General features: G+C 40.1%; 2 protein-coding genes across 3 annotated transcripts in view; one reads left to right on the top strand and one right to left on the bottom strand.

Annotated features, from left to right (window-relative positions):
- Positions 1-6,512, bottom strand: part of NDC80 (NDC80 kinetochore complex component) — a 29,300-nt gene extending 22,788 nt beyond the window's left edge. The window contains exons 1-7 of one of the 2 annotated variants that reach the window (XM_060243938.1): positions 6,316-6,478; positions 5,639-5,757; positions 5,290-5,404; positions 4,211-4,327; positions 3,815-3,941; positions 3,148-3,320; positions 257-359 (exon numbers count right to left, since the gene is read on the bottom strand). In XM_060243938.1, coding sequence (XP_060099921.1) covers positions 257-359; positions 3,148-3,320; positions 3,815-3,941; positions 4,211-4,327; positions 5,290-5,390 — 621 coding nt within the window. In that variant the 5' untranslated portion in view covers positions 5,391-5,404; positions 5,639-5,757; positions 6,316-6,478. Of the gene's footprint in view, positions 1-256; positions 360-3,147; positions 3,321-3,814; positions 3,942-4,210; positions 4,328-5,289; positions 5,405-5,638; positions 5,758-6,315 lie in introns of both variants that reach the window. The other variant, XM_060243937.1, reaches the window with a different exon arrangement.
- The window catches only part of METTL4 (methyltransferase 4, N6-adenosine), a 33,853-nt gene continuing 26,566 nt past the window's right edge, over positions 6,494-13,780 (top strand). The window contains exons 1-2 of the mRNA XM_060243940.1: positions 6,494-6,676; positions 11,478-11,927. Of these exons, the coding sequence (XP_060099923.1) occupies positions 11,514-11,927 (414 nt within the window). The 5' untranslated portion in view covers positions 6,494-6,676; positions 11,478-11,513. The remainder of the gene's footprint in view (positions 6,677-11,477; positions 11,928-13,780) is intronic.

Below are 13,780 nucleotides of genomic sequence, written 5' to 3'. Positions count from 1 at the left end.
TCCACCTCTGGATCAAGCGATATGACTTCAACCATTACAAAATAGCCATAAAATTTTATGCTGCAGGGAATCTGACAGCCAGAACTACCAGCTTAAATATATTAAGCCTCAGATTTATATGTAAACAGACTGGCAAATGTAGAGTTTATAACAATTATATTTAACAGTTAAAATTTATAGCCGAGTACTTTATAGTAGTAGCAAATTATCACACACAAAAGATATCTGGAAAGCCTTTCTGGCAGCTTTGTGGTACCTTGACACAGTCTGTCAGCCAGACTAAAGCAGCTACAATCTGAGGCCATATGTGTGGTGCTCCCACTGTGCACATAGAGCTCTTTGACAATGAAAAAGGATATCTACAAGAAAAAGCATCACAGTTATGATACATTTTAATTAAAAAACAATTTCTGTACACCAAGTTAAGGTTCATTTACCAGTATGGTCAGATAGGAAACATTGCATTTATATTCTCTGCATCAGCACATTCTCTCAAATGACATTGGTTTGAATCAAGATCTTAAAACCTCACTTGAGTGGAATTCAAGTTACAAGTTGTTTATGTAATTCAAGGATATATAGTGAAAGAATGACTGGGACACCAGGTTAGCAAGACTAGCTGCCAAAACGGCTTACAATGAACTTACTTTATTTCTGTTAATAGGTATCCTATTTATTGACAATTAAAGTAATTTTGGTCTATTAAAGTTAATGTTTTAAAATATGAAAATAATGTATGACTAGTCAATCAAGTAAACCAAATACAAAAAATAGGGTTAACTTTTCTTCATTTTTGGTCTATTCAAAATTCTTAGGATTGCACTGTGAATCAATTCACTATAAATGGTAATTATTTGAGATGAATTTGCCAAGAGACTTGGGCAACATTGTTTGGGAACTTACTGCAGCAGGGGTAAACCTAGACAGTATGTCTTGTTCACTCTCTAGTACAAAAGAAACATGTCAGCAGCTAGAATTGCCATACCTGCATACCTTGGCTCTTATACTGTAGATTGGATTGGGGGAAAGGGAGGTACGTTTATATTTCAGATGTTCAAGGTTAACTGTAATTATTTTTAGTCTGATATTAGGTTTAGATTTGAGGAGTCAGGGAAGGTATAAATAGTATGTTAAAAATGGGTAAATCAAACCATGTAAGTAGCCCTGAAGACTGCGATCTGTTGCCTGCATTTAACAAAGGATTATTTATTTTTGCTCAAAAGATTCATGGGGAAGATTCTGAAAGAATATCCTCACACATAATACAGCAGAAATCCTATGATCTTGCATCCCAGCACCAAGTATAGATGACTAGAACTGTCTCAATCCTATTTACCCATCTAACTAAGTTCATTCCCTGGCTGCTAAAAAACCACCAGAATGTATCCTAGTTAAAACAACAACACTGGACTAATTGCTACAATAGTCCAGCAAGGTTGTTAAATTGAATCAAAACCCAATTTGAGAATCTAATTGTACTACTTAATTGGTCTTCAAGAAATTGATAATATAGTGGCTTTATTAAGGCAATGAAGATCAGAGAAATCTAGCCAGGTAAGTTTCCAGCTGTGCATCACAAAGTACTTTAGATTTACCGTCTTCTAGGTTAACAGTCAAATCTCCTACAAAAGCTATTTCCACTATTGGAGTAAAAAGGTATAGCAATTCACAATATTCTTTAAGGTAGAACTCTGCAAAATATCTTAACTTTCATAAGTTTACAATATTAATATATAAATTCCTAAACAAATATGGATTGAGTCCACCAAAGATATGAAAAAAAACTTTTGATACTGAGAGAAACACTGGCCGTTCAGGAAAATACTTCTAATATATGCCTGAAAAAATCTCAGAATTCATTCACGTTCAATCAAATAATTACAAATTAAATTCCTCTGGGCATAGAACAGGGGTTACTGGAAGTGTGTGTAGCTGTAAATTTCCTATATTAGGTAGGGGGTTGGACTAGATGACACTTGGGACTTTCTTCCAGCTCTGTGTTTCTATGTGAGTTGAAAGCTGCTGGCTGCTCAGAAGACCTGATCCTAGCAATATCATTTTACAATTTGGAAATGGTCAACAAAGAATTTGCAATAGAGATTACAACATGTACAAAATAGCATGTAGATCTTGTTCTCCGAAGTTTTCCATTGCTCAACAGCAGTCCAACCTACAAAAACTAACAGTACAAAGTTTGTCCAGCGGCACCTTTAAGGCCAACGAAGTTTTATTCAATGTATGAGCATTCATGTGCACACACATTTCAAAAGCTCATACCTTGAATGAAACTTAATTGGTCTAAAAGAAGCTCTGGATGCAAACTTTGTTCTGCTGCTATCACGGCTATCCATCTGATCTAACAGTACCTAAATATAGGAGAGCTTTTATTTCAGCATTTTGTCACTTTTTGCCATCAGCAATCCTTAAAGTTTGTTATACGCAAGGTCTGTCAAACATTCATCTTCGCTCTTGTCATTCCAGGGGATAACTGTAGATCACCTGTTGCTATTATTAAATAAAGAAGCTTATTTTGGTTACTGTAGAGAAATTTATACTTAATATTTAGGAAAATCTTAAGTACACTGTCCTGGGAGAAAACCACATTGAATAACAAGATTTACTTCTGAGTAAGCCTGTTTAGATTTGCTTCTTTATTTACACTTTTCTTTGTAAGGAATAATGTGTATATTGCTGAAATTTAACTTTGTACCAATAGCTATTGAGACCAGATCCTAAATGATAAAGGACTTTTGTAGGCACTTTGATTTTACCAACTAAACTACAGGGTATTGCTGCCGGAAAGAGGTAAGTTGATCAGACAATAAAGATATTGAGGGAGGTGAATTAATCTCAAGAGATTATTATGTCACATGTTATGTTTTTAACGGCCAAGTTATATTTACTCCTGCTTCCTGAAAACAGACACAAGTAGGGGCAAATACTTGAAACAAAAAGTAACTGATCAAGGCAATATTATCACCATTCAAAAATTAAGTTTCTTACTGTCAAGTGTACTGGCTAACACAGTAACTTAGTTTAGGAAATTAGAAAAAACGTTACAATGGTGATCCCAAAAAGTACTCTGAGTACTGAAAATAATTTTCTTTCCCATTTAAAAAAATGTAAGAAATCTGTCCTGGTACTTACCCAAGCTCTCTAAAAATTCTGGGGATTTCTTCTTCAAACTTAGTACTAGGAAGCTCATAGGAAGGACATAGTAACCCATAAATAAAACTGAAGATTTTCACAAAGTCTTTAACAGATGGAGCCTGAAGTGACTTCACAGAGACAACAGGACCATATCCATATGATACAAGAAACTGAGGAAACACACAGAAGTATTACCATATATGAGCAATTTCATGCTAGATTATAAAGCACCACAAAGCTGTTTTATGACCTAAAACAGGATGGTCATCCAATTAAGAAATCTAAGTTAATCAACCTTATAAAATCTAACAAACATATTAATCTACTTGTATATCAATAAAATTATTCTAAAGAAAAACACATTTTTATATTAAATACATATGATAACATAGGAAGCATCATCTTAGGGCCAAGCTAAACATAGCTTCTAACACCAGTTGGACTGTGGTTGCCTTGGCATGTCTTCTGTCAGACAACTGGGTTCCACGAAAAGGGCTTTTCCAAGATTGTGCCTATCTTCTGTTTAGTATTAAAGTAATTCATTTTTAAAAATAGTGCCCAGTTAAATAAAGATCACAATGCTCAATGAGTCAAAACTTTTTTAAAAAAGTTATTAACTTAGTGAAATATTGTAAACAAAACACAAATCTCACCAGTTACATACATCGCAGAGCTGCCGGATGCATTGCTGAATGAATGTTTTGTCATGAAGTGGCCTAGGGTCCTTGATCTTCTCCATACTACCAAATGCACCATATTGGCTGTTCCGTAAACTTCCAGGTCCGCTCGTTCTAGAATCAAGACAAGGTAACTGTAACAGTCTTAAAACCTTTTTCTTTTAATCTACAAATTTTACAAACAAAACTATTTGGGATACAAAAGAAATAACATTTTTTATCCTGGAACTCAAGCTTAGAGATATACTATTTCATCCTTCTGATATGCATTTTTACATAAATATATCTATGCTCATTTTAACCAAAACTGAGGCAAGAAAAAAACTGTCCAAGTTACTATGCATGAGTTCAAATTGAACTTATACATGGGCCTGCAATATTACCTTTTACCAAAAAAGCTGATTTTTCTTTCAGATGCCCCCCAAATGCTGGTTTTTCTTTCTGACGTCCCTGGGGCATGCTTTCCTGCACTTGGCTTTCCAAAGGTTGTCCGGTCATGACTTGAAAGAAAACAAACATCTATTAATTTTATTTACATTATTCATCGTCCACCTTTCCCGCTGGAACTCAAGACAGATTACACAGAGTTAGTCAATACAATCAACAGGATGGGACATCCAATAAACAATGAAATGGGATTTAAGTTGTAGAACCAAAGTCTAAAAAACATAACTGAACCAAAGTGTTAACTTGACACATGAAATGATACAAGATTTCATAATAGGATCCAATCAACATAAAACTATACACAGCACTATACCACAGTCCCCCATAATTTGTCCAAGCAATGTGATTTTGTACAGTGCTACCCTATTGCCTGTGTAGAAAAGTCTTGAATAATTCTGTTTTGCATAGTTTGTGGAAAGCCAGGACAGTGGGAACTCTACTGAACAACTCTTAATGTAAAAAAGTTTATAGAAAGTCAGCAAAAGTCAAATAAACTTCATCAAAATTGGGGAGCAAGACCTGCAGCTTCCCAACAAGTACTACTTTCTGTGATTTAGTTTTAATTTATTTATACAAGTATTGTGAACATTTCATATCCTCTTCATAAAAGACTCATTAACAGATTTTCAAATTCTGAAAAATTGAAAAAAAATTATTGCCTTTAGTTAGGAGTGTTTATTGGCTGCAAATAGTAGTTGTTTCTACTATTTATGCCTTTATTTAGAAAAAATAATGCAATCTTTGACTATGTAAATCTTCCAGTGAAATCTTTCACTACTGCCTTTAAAAATAAGATTCTTGATAATTAAAAAAAATACTGTCACTTATTGTATTTGCTAACCCTTTCATATTTGTATTCTTAGGTACTTCAAGCAAGTGTATGATCTTTTCACATTCTTAGGTACTTCAAGCAAGTGTAAAATCTCCACAATACTCCTTACATCCAAAATTTCTACTCTGGAATTCACTGTGTACTTTCTCAATATGAAATCTCATCATAAGAGATATAACTTACGGTTGTGGGGTATGGAGGCCCATCTTGTTCGTATCCTGAACTCTGAGAGGCTGCATTGATTGTCGGCCACTCATACGGCTGGTACTCATACTGCGACTCATTATTGTAGGATGAACTGCAAGATAATTTGACACTACTCGTTTTACACACATTCTGAGAAGGGCCTACCTTATTACCAATTATATCTTCTGTTAATGGTCTTAGCTTGCGTATTTTTTTAAATTGGCACAAAATATCAGCATTTTATAGTTCACATTTCCCCCCTTTTTTGGTTATTGTACTACAATCTGGCTACTAGGGGTTTTTTGTTGTTGTTTGTCTTTAAGATCACTAAAGATGCTCTACTTACAGCCCCATCAGAAGGTACAAGCCAGTCTACCATAGGGAAGCAAACTTCGGGTTGAGGACTTTCTGGACCCTTGGGGAAGGACCTCAGCAGCATATAATGTCATCCACCCTCTAAAGGAACTATTTTTCCAAGAGAAAAGGAAATCAGTTATGGTCAGTATTCCCTCTAAGCTGAGTTAGTGTGATCTAGCTCAGTTTTTAAGCCTCTGGCTCACACATTTTTCTTAGCTCATGGCACCAGAGCAAAATAACTTATGCAGTAGGTTGCAACTTTAATGCCAGGACCTCACAAAGCAGAATTTCTGCTCACAAGACTCTACAGCTTAGAGGGATTACTGGTTGCAGTTCTGGGAAATCTCGCCTCATCTGAAGGTTGGCAACCATTGACCATAACCCCCTCTCCCGCATTACAGTTCCTGACTAAAGAAGCTATCGTCGGGCAATAAAACCACTTCGCCCACTGAAAAAGAAGACCGCTACTTGGGACCACAGACGGCGGATCCCCATACAAATAAAAACACGGGAGGGAGGAGGGACCCTCTGAAGTTGCCACCCAGCCAGCCTCCCCCCTCCAGTCTGGAGCGCCGTTGTCCACTTCTACCGCTTCATTTCATTTTTCCTTTATGAGCGAATCAGACACATCTACGCGACGAGCTAACGCAAAAGCCTATGACTGACCCTCGTCCAAATAGAACACTGCAACACCTCTGAGGCCGCCCAAAAGTGAAAGTGCCGCTCCTCGCCCCACTCTGCCGCTGGCCGCCTTCAGCAGTTTTCAAAACAGCCCGCCAACCAAAACCGTTAACAAAGGCGCTCCCTCTACTGGGAGTAAAAGAACCGGAAGTCAACGGGGTACGTCACTTCCCATATATATCGGAAGTTGAGTTTCTATTGGCCAGGACTGTGGGCTCTGCGGTGATTGAATTGCTGCTATTGCGTGTGTACAACCAGATGAACGCGCGTGGATTTTGAGTACTACGAACCGGCTGCGGTGATGTGAATAATGCTTCTGTGTTTCTATACAGGTGTTTGCTAGAAGGTAGGGCTACCAGATGTCCTCTTTTTAGAGGGGGGGGGGGAGGAGTGCTCGTCCTTTTTTTGAGCTCTTAAAAAAAAGATGAAAACGTTCTCTTTTTGCGGTGGGAGACTGAGCCTGTTTTGTCCTATAGTCCGCCAGTGGAGGCAATCTTCAGCTTATATAGTAGGAATATTTAAAGTGAGATGTGTCATAGTGACTGATTAGTTGTTTGAAGTAGTCAGTCGAGAAATATGACTTCTGTTCTGCTTCTCAAAATATGGTAACTCTATAGAAGGTGTGTCCGAAGCGATAGAGCCAGATTTTGTAATGTAAAAGCTCTGCCGATGGTGGGGAAGTACTTATGTGTTAGATTGATACAAAGAGCTCTGTTGGAGCCCAAGACTCGGTCACTTAAACACTTTAAAGCCCTGTACACATTATCTGGGGTGAACGCTCCACTGAATTAGCTTCTGTTCCAGGCAAGTGTGCAAGTAATAGAGGTGCACCAGTTGTAAAATGTGGGCCTGAAGTTGTGAGTTTGAATGTTACCTCAGTCACAAGCTCCTCATATAGTTTTATGCAGCAGCCCCACGTCTATAGTATAGTAATGCAGTCATGTTTTAAAGAATTGTTGTTAAGGGTTACATGATTGAAAAATACTTCTTAGCTTATAAAATGAGGCTAGCCTGGGCCATCTGGATCATGATGAATGGATAATTATCATACAGAAATGATAGCACTCCAGAACTAAGCAATTTACTCTGATATGCATAATCTGTTTTGAGTCTGAGAGAAAGAATAAAATATAGTAAATAATCAACCTAAGTCCTGTATCTTTCAATAGTATTGACTTCAGACCTAACTTGGGAAGGAGAGGAGAGAGAGAGAGAGAAAAAAATAGATGAGGGGAAGAAGCAACTTTAAATGCATTCTCCAAGCCCCCCCCCCCCCCCCATACTGGCTGGCTTGGCGTGGGATTTAAAGACACAAATGCCTTCTCCAAGCTGGCTGATGGGGCAGCGGGGGCTTTGAGAGCCATATAATATGTGTGAAAGAGCCGCATGTGGCTCCCTAGCCAAAGTTTGGCCGTCCCTAGACTAAAATAAGGCTTTTGCCTTCTATGTGTTGTTGGGTTTTCTTTTGTTAAATTTATGGCAGTTTCTGCCTTGGGGAAGCATTCATAACTTGACCTGCCTTGAAGTGGCGCAACTAATTCTTGCATTTCATTTAACTTCATGCATAGACCAGACCTTGATACATTTATGACTGGATCGCAAAAGACTTAAGATTGGTACATATGAACATATAAAGCTGCCTTATACTGAATCAGACCTTTGGTCCATCAAAGTCAGTATGAGCAGACAGGTTAAAACGGATAAAGGGAAGTACTTCTTCACCCAAAGGGTGATTAACATGTGGAATTCACTGCCACAGGAGGTGGTGGCGGCCACAAGTATAGCCACCTTCAAGAGGGGTTTAGATAAAAATATGGAGCAGAGGTCCATCAGTGGCTATTAGCCACAGTGTATGTGTGTATATAACATTTTTTGCCACTGTGTGACACAGAGTGTTGGACTTGATGGGCCGTTGGCCTGATCCAACATGGCTTCTCTTATGTTCTTATGTTCTTAGTATTGTCTTCTGAGACTGGCAGCAGCTCTCCAGGGTCTCAAGCTGAGGTTTTTCACACCTATTTGCCTGGACCCTTTTTTGGAGATGCCAGGGATTGAACCTGGGACCTTCTGCTTCCCAAGCAGATGCTCTACCACTGAGCCACCATCCCTCCATTCCCATAGTAGGATGCTTCTATGGGAATGAGTAGGCTCAAGATTTTCATGCTCCATCTTTTATCCTTTTTTCTTTGAGTATCTTGCATGGCTTCTTTCAAGGTGTTCCTTTCAAGTAAATATAGCTTTTTCCTGTTTGCTGATTATGATTGTGATTAAAAGAAGGTGAAAGAAGGTGTGAGCTAGAGATCCCCTTTCAGCCTCACCATATGGTGACTTAAGTCCAAAGTAAATGAGCCAGTTTGGTGTAGGGGTTAAGTGTGCAGACTCTTATCTGGGAGAACCGGGTTTGATTCCCCACTCCTCCACTTGCACCTGCTGGAATGGCCTTGGGTCAGTCATAGCTCTGGCAGAGGTTGTCCTTGAAAGGGCAGCAGCTGTGAGAGCCCTCTCCAGCCCCACCCACCTCACAGGGTGTCTGTTGTGGGGGAGGAAGGTAAAGGAGATTGTGAGCCGCTCTGAGACTCTTCGGAGTGGAGGGCGGGATATAAATCCAATATCTTCTTCTTCTTCTTACATATGATATCACTTCTTTTTACAGTCAGATGTGATGTTGGGGGAACTAACATTCCCAAGCACGCTGGGGCTCAATTTGCCTCAGGGCAAATAGCACTGGAGGGACAGCTGAAGTCTCACACATATTGTCATAACCTTCTCCCTCACACCACTAATCATCTCAGTGACTCAGAGTCCACGAAGAAAAGCCCAAAGAGCCAAGGCCACCAGCTGAGGAGGAGCAGGGAGACCCTGATATAGTTGAGGTACCTGTTGACAATGATCCAGCAGCACCAGAAGCCATCATGCCTGAGTCTGCAATGGGGACATTGCCATCAGCCTCTGAAATAGTCTCCAGAAATCTGTGAGGCAGGACCAGGGCCCACAGTCTCTCAGGGAGCACTCTCACTTTGCAGCAGTGATGATGGCAGAAGGCTTGAGCCAAAGTGGCCCAGTGGAGGCAAAGTGTTTGGCTGGCTGCACAGAACCCCATCCCAGAGCCAGGGAATGAGAACAATAATTCTTGGCAGGATTCTGACCAAGACACCTGCCGTTACAGCAGTTTAACTCCTGCCAGCTGGGCAACTGTGCCTGATAACTTTGCAGCTGGTTTAAGCCAAAGCTTGAGAAAGCTGCATTGGTGGACCAAGTGGTTCACTAGGCATAGGTGCCAGGTCCAGTGCCTTGTTTCCAGCTCCTGGCAGCTAGCACCGTTTTTGTTTTTGACAATAGTAAAGTTTATTTATCCTTTACATAAAATAATTACAAAATGTCAACAATTTAGCATACCTCAGATCTGACATATGAAAATCACAATAAACAAAACAAAAATTAAATACAGATCAAAAATAGATCAGTTTTTTGTAGAATTAATTGTTAGGTACAATGTCATATTCAGTCAAATACTTTACCAGAGGAAACCAGACAGCTACCACACAATGTTCATATTGCTCAATCGAAAAATCAAAAGAATTGCATGCAATTTTATTCAGAACAAACAATTCCCACAGCCTATGAAACCATTGATCTAATAAAGGTGGAGAAGAGTTTACCCAGTTTGCAGCTATCGTCATTCTAGCTGCTGCAATCAAAATATTAATTAATTCAACAGTACCTTTGTTAAGTGCATGGTCTTTCCAATTGTGCAAAAGATATACATCAAGTTTTAGAGGGAGAAAGTACCCTGTAGTAAGTTTGATCTGAAATTGGATTTGTTTCCAAAATTTTGAAATATGCTTACACGTCCACCATCCATGTATAAATGAAGCAACCTCATCACAATTTTTAATGCAACTAGGTACAATAGAAGGGAGAAATTTATGTAACCTAGCTGCTGACCAATAGCACCTCATAAGATTTTTTACAAATTGGAATTTAATATTAAAAATATTAGATTTGTTACCATATGAGGACCAAATTCTGTTCCACTGAAATCTATCAATATGTTTATTAATGTCTTTGACCAAACTAGCCTGATAGTTTAGAGGTTTAGTTTCAGATGTATTAAACAGAACTTTGTATAATTTGAATAACATACCTTTAGAATCACCCTTCACGTCCTTGAGCAAAGCCTCAAAAGCTGTTCAGGGGCGAGTATGCATTACTTGCAGGGGGGAAAACACAGTATAATGATCTGTCGGAACCTAGATAGATCTTGAGCAAATCGTCCATACTTGGAAGCTGCCCCATGTCAAAGGATGGGTAGGACTGACCCACTCCAGGACCACAGAGAAAGAAGCCTCACTGTCTAGAGCTGAGGATCCTGCTTCAGAGGAGACCTAACTGGGCCTGCCTGTAGAGCACAGGACACACACACCTGCGTTGTACTCCCAAGCTGAATCAGGTCCCAGCATGCTTGGGAAGACTAGTCCCCAAATTTCACATCTGGCTGTAAAAGGAACAGGGTTTAATCAAGTGTGGTGTCTAGTCTGGGCTTGGTGTGACCTTATGATTTCAGTAACTTGATGCTTGAATAACAGAGGTTCAGATAGTGACATTCTTGTAAAAGTTGTAACAAGAACTCTGTAGCAGGAATATGCTAAGAATATTAAAATGTGTACTTCGGTTATATATGATTGGATTATTGATGCTACTGAGCTATAACCATGGTAAAATATTTAAAACAAAAATGTTGAATAATTAAGCATCATATATTATGTGATGGATATTAGTCTTAACTTGCCTTCTGTAACTATAAAGCAGAGGTCTCCAACTTTTTGAGCCTGCGGGCACCTTCGGTGAACACAGCCACAAAATTGTTGTCATAGGAGGTGCACTCAGCCACAAAATGACTGCTGCAGCTTACCTTCAATTGCACAGTGAAGATCCTTGTGTCATGGTGGCAGCTGCTGCCAAAGCAGTGTTTTTAGAATCTGCACAGCAGTCAATCAGAAGCCTCGCTGGGCAGAAGCCCCACCTGCTTTCTTAATGCACTTGGCAGGCATCATGTTGGCTTCCCCTGACACAAAGTATTAGTGCTGTGGGATAATGGTCTATTTCTGCTATTTTCAGGGAGATATTGATTTTTAATCTGTCATTAGGTCCTGTCAGAAGAACAATGCCTTGAAAAACAGGCAATGGCTATCATACATTGTCAGTCAGCAGGATGGCTACTGGATCATCTCTTCTTCATAAACCAGTCTGGCTACCAGTTGTGCCACACCCATGAACATTATTCCGGAACCTTTTTTGATGCTTCTGCTTTCTCAGATAAGGATCCTGTTGTGGCCACTACCCCAGTTAATTCAGATTCTTGTAAAAAAAGGTCGGCTTCTGAGCATGGAACTGCAGGGAAGAAATCAGATGAAATGCTGCAAAAGACATACTACTTGTTCAGGGAAGAATTTTTTAGTGTGTTTAAGCCCCACATAGCTGCAGACTTTCAAAAGGAACTTCAGCAGTGGAACTCTGAGGTTGGTCTAGAAGACAAAGGATCAGAACAGCAGGAAGGAGCTGAGAGTGGCAACACTCATTCTGAAGCTGCTAAAAAGGTACATTATGGAGAGAGAGAGAGAGAGAGAGGTTTCTGCTGACTATCCTTTCAATATCCCTGTGTTCAGAATTGTTGCAGAAAAGAAAACATATCTCCCAGAAATGTATGAAATATGTTCTTACAAATTACTACTGGAAATCACTGCCTTTTATATGCAACCAAAGTTTACCTACACTTTTAACCCTCTATAGATATATTAATAACCATTACACTGCTCCGTTATACACTCACATTGTATATCTCATTATGTGGGTAGAATCAAATAAGTAAAATCTTATTACTGGGATAGAACACAAAAAGCATTTTCTAGCAGCACGTCTGGAGATGTGCTGGACTTAGGACCAGAACCTCTACTGATGTCATGGGGGATGCTGCTCTCAGTAGCCCCACCCTCAACTGACAAAGAGCCTGGCAGCCCCCCAGGTGACAACCCAGATCCCTTACCTCGTATCCTAACTCCAGGCACAGGCATAAGAACCAGCTGGGGCCCAACATTGGAGTGGCCTAGAGAAGATAAGCCTCAGCAGAAGCCAAGATGGGGCAAGAGTGGTCTGCACCCAGGCAAACCTCAGCAGAAGCTGGGGTGGAGCTGGTATGGCCTACACCAAGGCAAACCAGGGTAGAAGCCAGGGCAGGACCAGAGAACCCTGCACCAGAGCAAGTAAAGCCAATAGCAGCCTAGGCCTGGGTGGGCAAGGGAAAAGCAGGGGTGGGGACTGAAGTTGGGGGCCATTCAGCAGCCCTGAAAGAGGGTTGGGAAGGAGCAAATCACTGTCCTCCCTCAGAGGTTGAGTATGCCTGGGGAAGGGACAGAGCTATTTAGACATTTAAAGGCAGGTTCCTGGTAAGACGAATGAGGTGAAGACATTGCTCTGATATGTCAAGAGCTGTGGTCCAGAGAAAAAGAGAAGAAATAAGGTTGTGTATCCTCATTCCCTTCCCTGCTCTGAGGCCTGTGGAGACCTGCCAGAGACACTCAGCTGAGGGCAAGCCAGGGGAGTTGGAGGATGAGGAGCCTCACAAAGGATATGCTTATGGGCCTAGGGTTCTGTTCTGGCATAATCAGTGGTCTTTCCTCTTCCATGACCTTTTAATTGTCACTGATTCTACTCTAAGTTTTTTCTCATATCCAGCTTTCTTGATGTCACTGAGTTGAGGTCTTGGAAGGAGCTAATATTCATAGGTTTTGACTTTGAGAATATCTTCATGACCGCTGTTCAATTTTAGCACTTCTGGGGTACAATAGCAAAAAAGGCAGTATTTAATTTCAGTGTTTGCTCATTATCAGGAAAGCTTTCATTTAAAAAAAAAGATGGAGCCAAAGTCTGTCAGCTTTATGTGCTCCTTTTCTTGCAATGGTACCATTGAAACTAATAATTTTAACATTGTTTCCTTTCTTTATGTCAAGGTCACCTTTAGCTGACTGGTAAAAGCTCTCTGGTGTCCTGGGTAGAGATCTTTCACATCACTTACTGCCTGATCCTTTTAACTGAAGGTGTTGGACTCCACAGGGATGTCAAACTCATTTGTTAGGAGGGCCGGATCTGAAACAAATGGGGCTCTGTGAGACCGAGGTAGTAGAGATATAAATTTTATAAAGGATGCAGACAAACTAAATTAAAGATATTCTGGCCCACGGGCTGGACATTTGACACGCCTGGATTAGAGACTGAACCTGGGATCTCTATGCAAAGCAGGTGCTCTGCCTATGAACCATAAACCTTCCCAAAGTTTCTCATCCTGTTTCAAACTGTTAGTTGCTTCTGGGAAGAAGTACAGAGCTTGAATGCAACAGACCTCCCCCCCTCCACACCCATGTATGTCCTTAGCTTCTGATAGGAGAGGTATGCT

Source organism: Heteronotia binoei, chromosome 7 (genome assembly GCF_032191835.1).
Source record: "Heteronotia binoei isolate CCM8104 ecotype False Entrance Well chromosome 7, APGP_CSIRO_Hbin_v1, whole genome shotgun sequence".
Lineage (NCBI taxonomy): Eukaryota > Metazoa > Chordata > Lepidosauria > Squamata > Gekkonidae > Heteronotia > Heteronotia binoei.
Note: the sequence above shows the minus strand (reverse complement) of the source record. Positions and strands in the feature narration are given on the sequence as shown.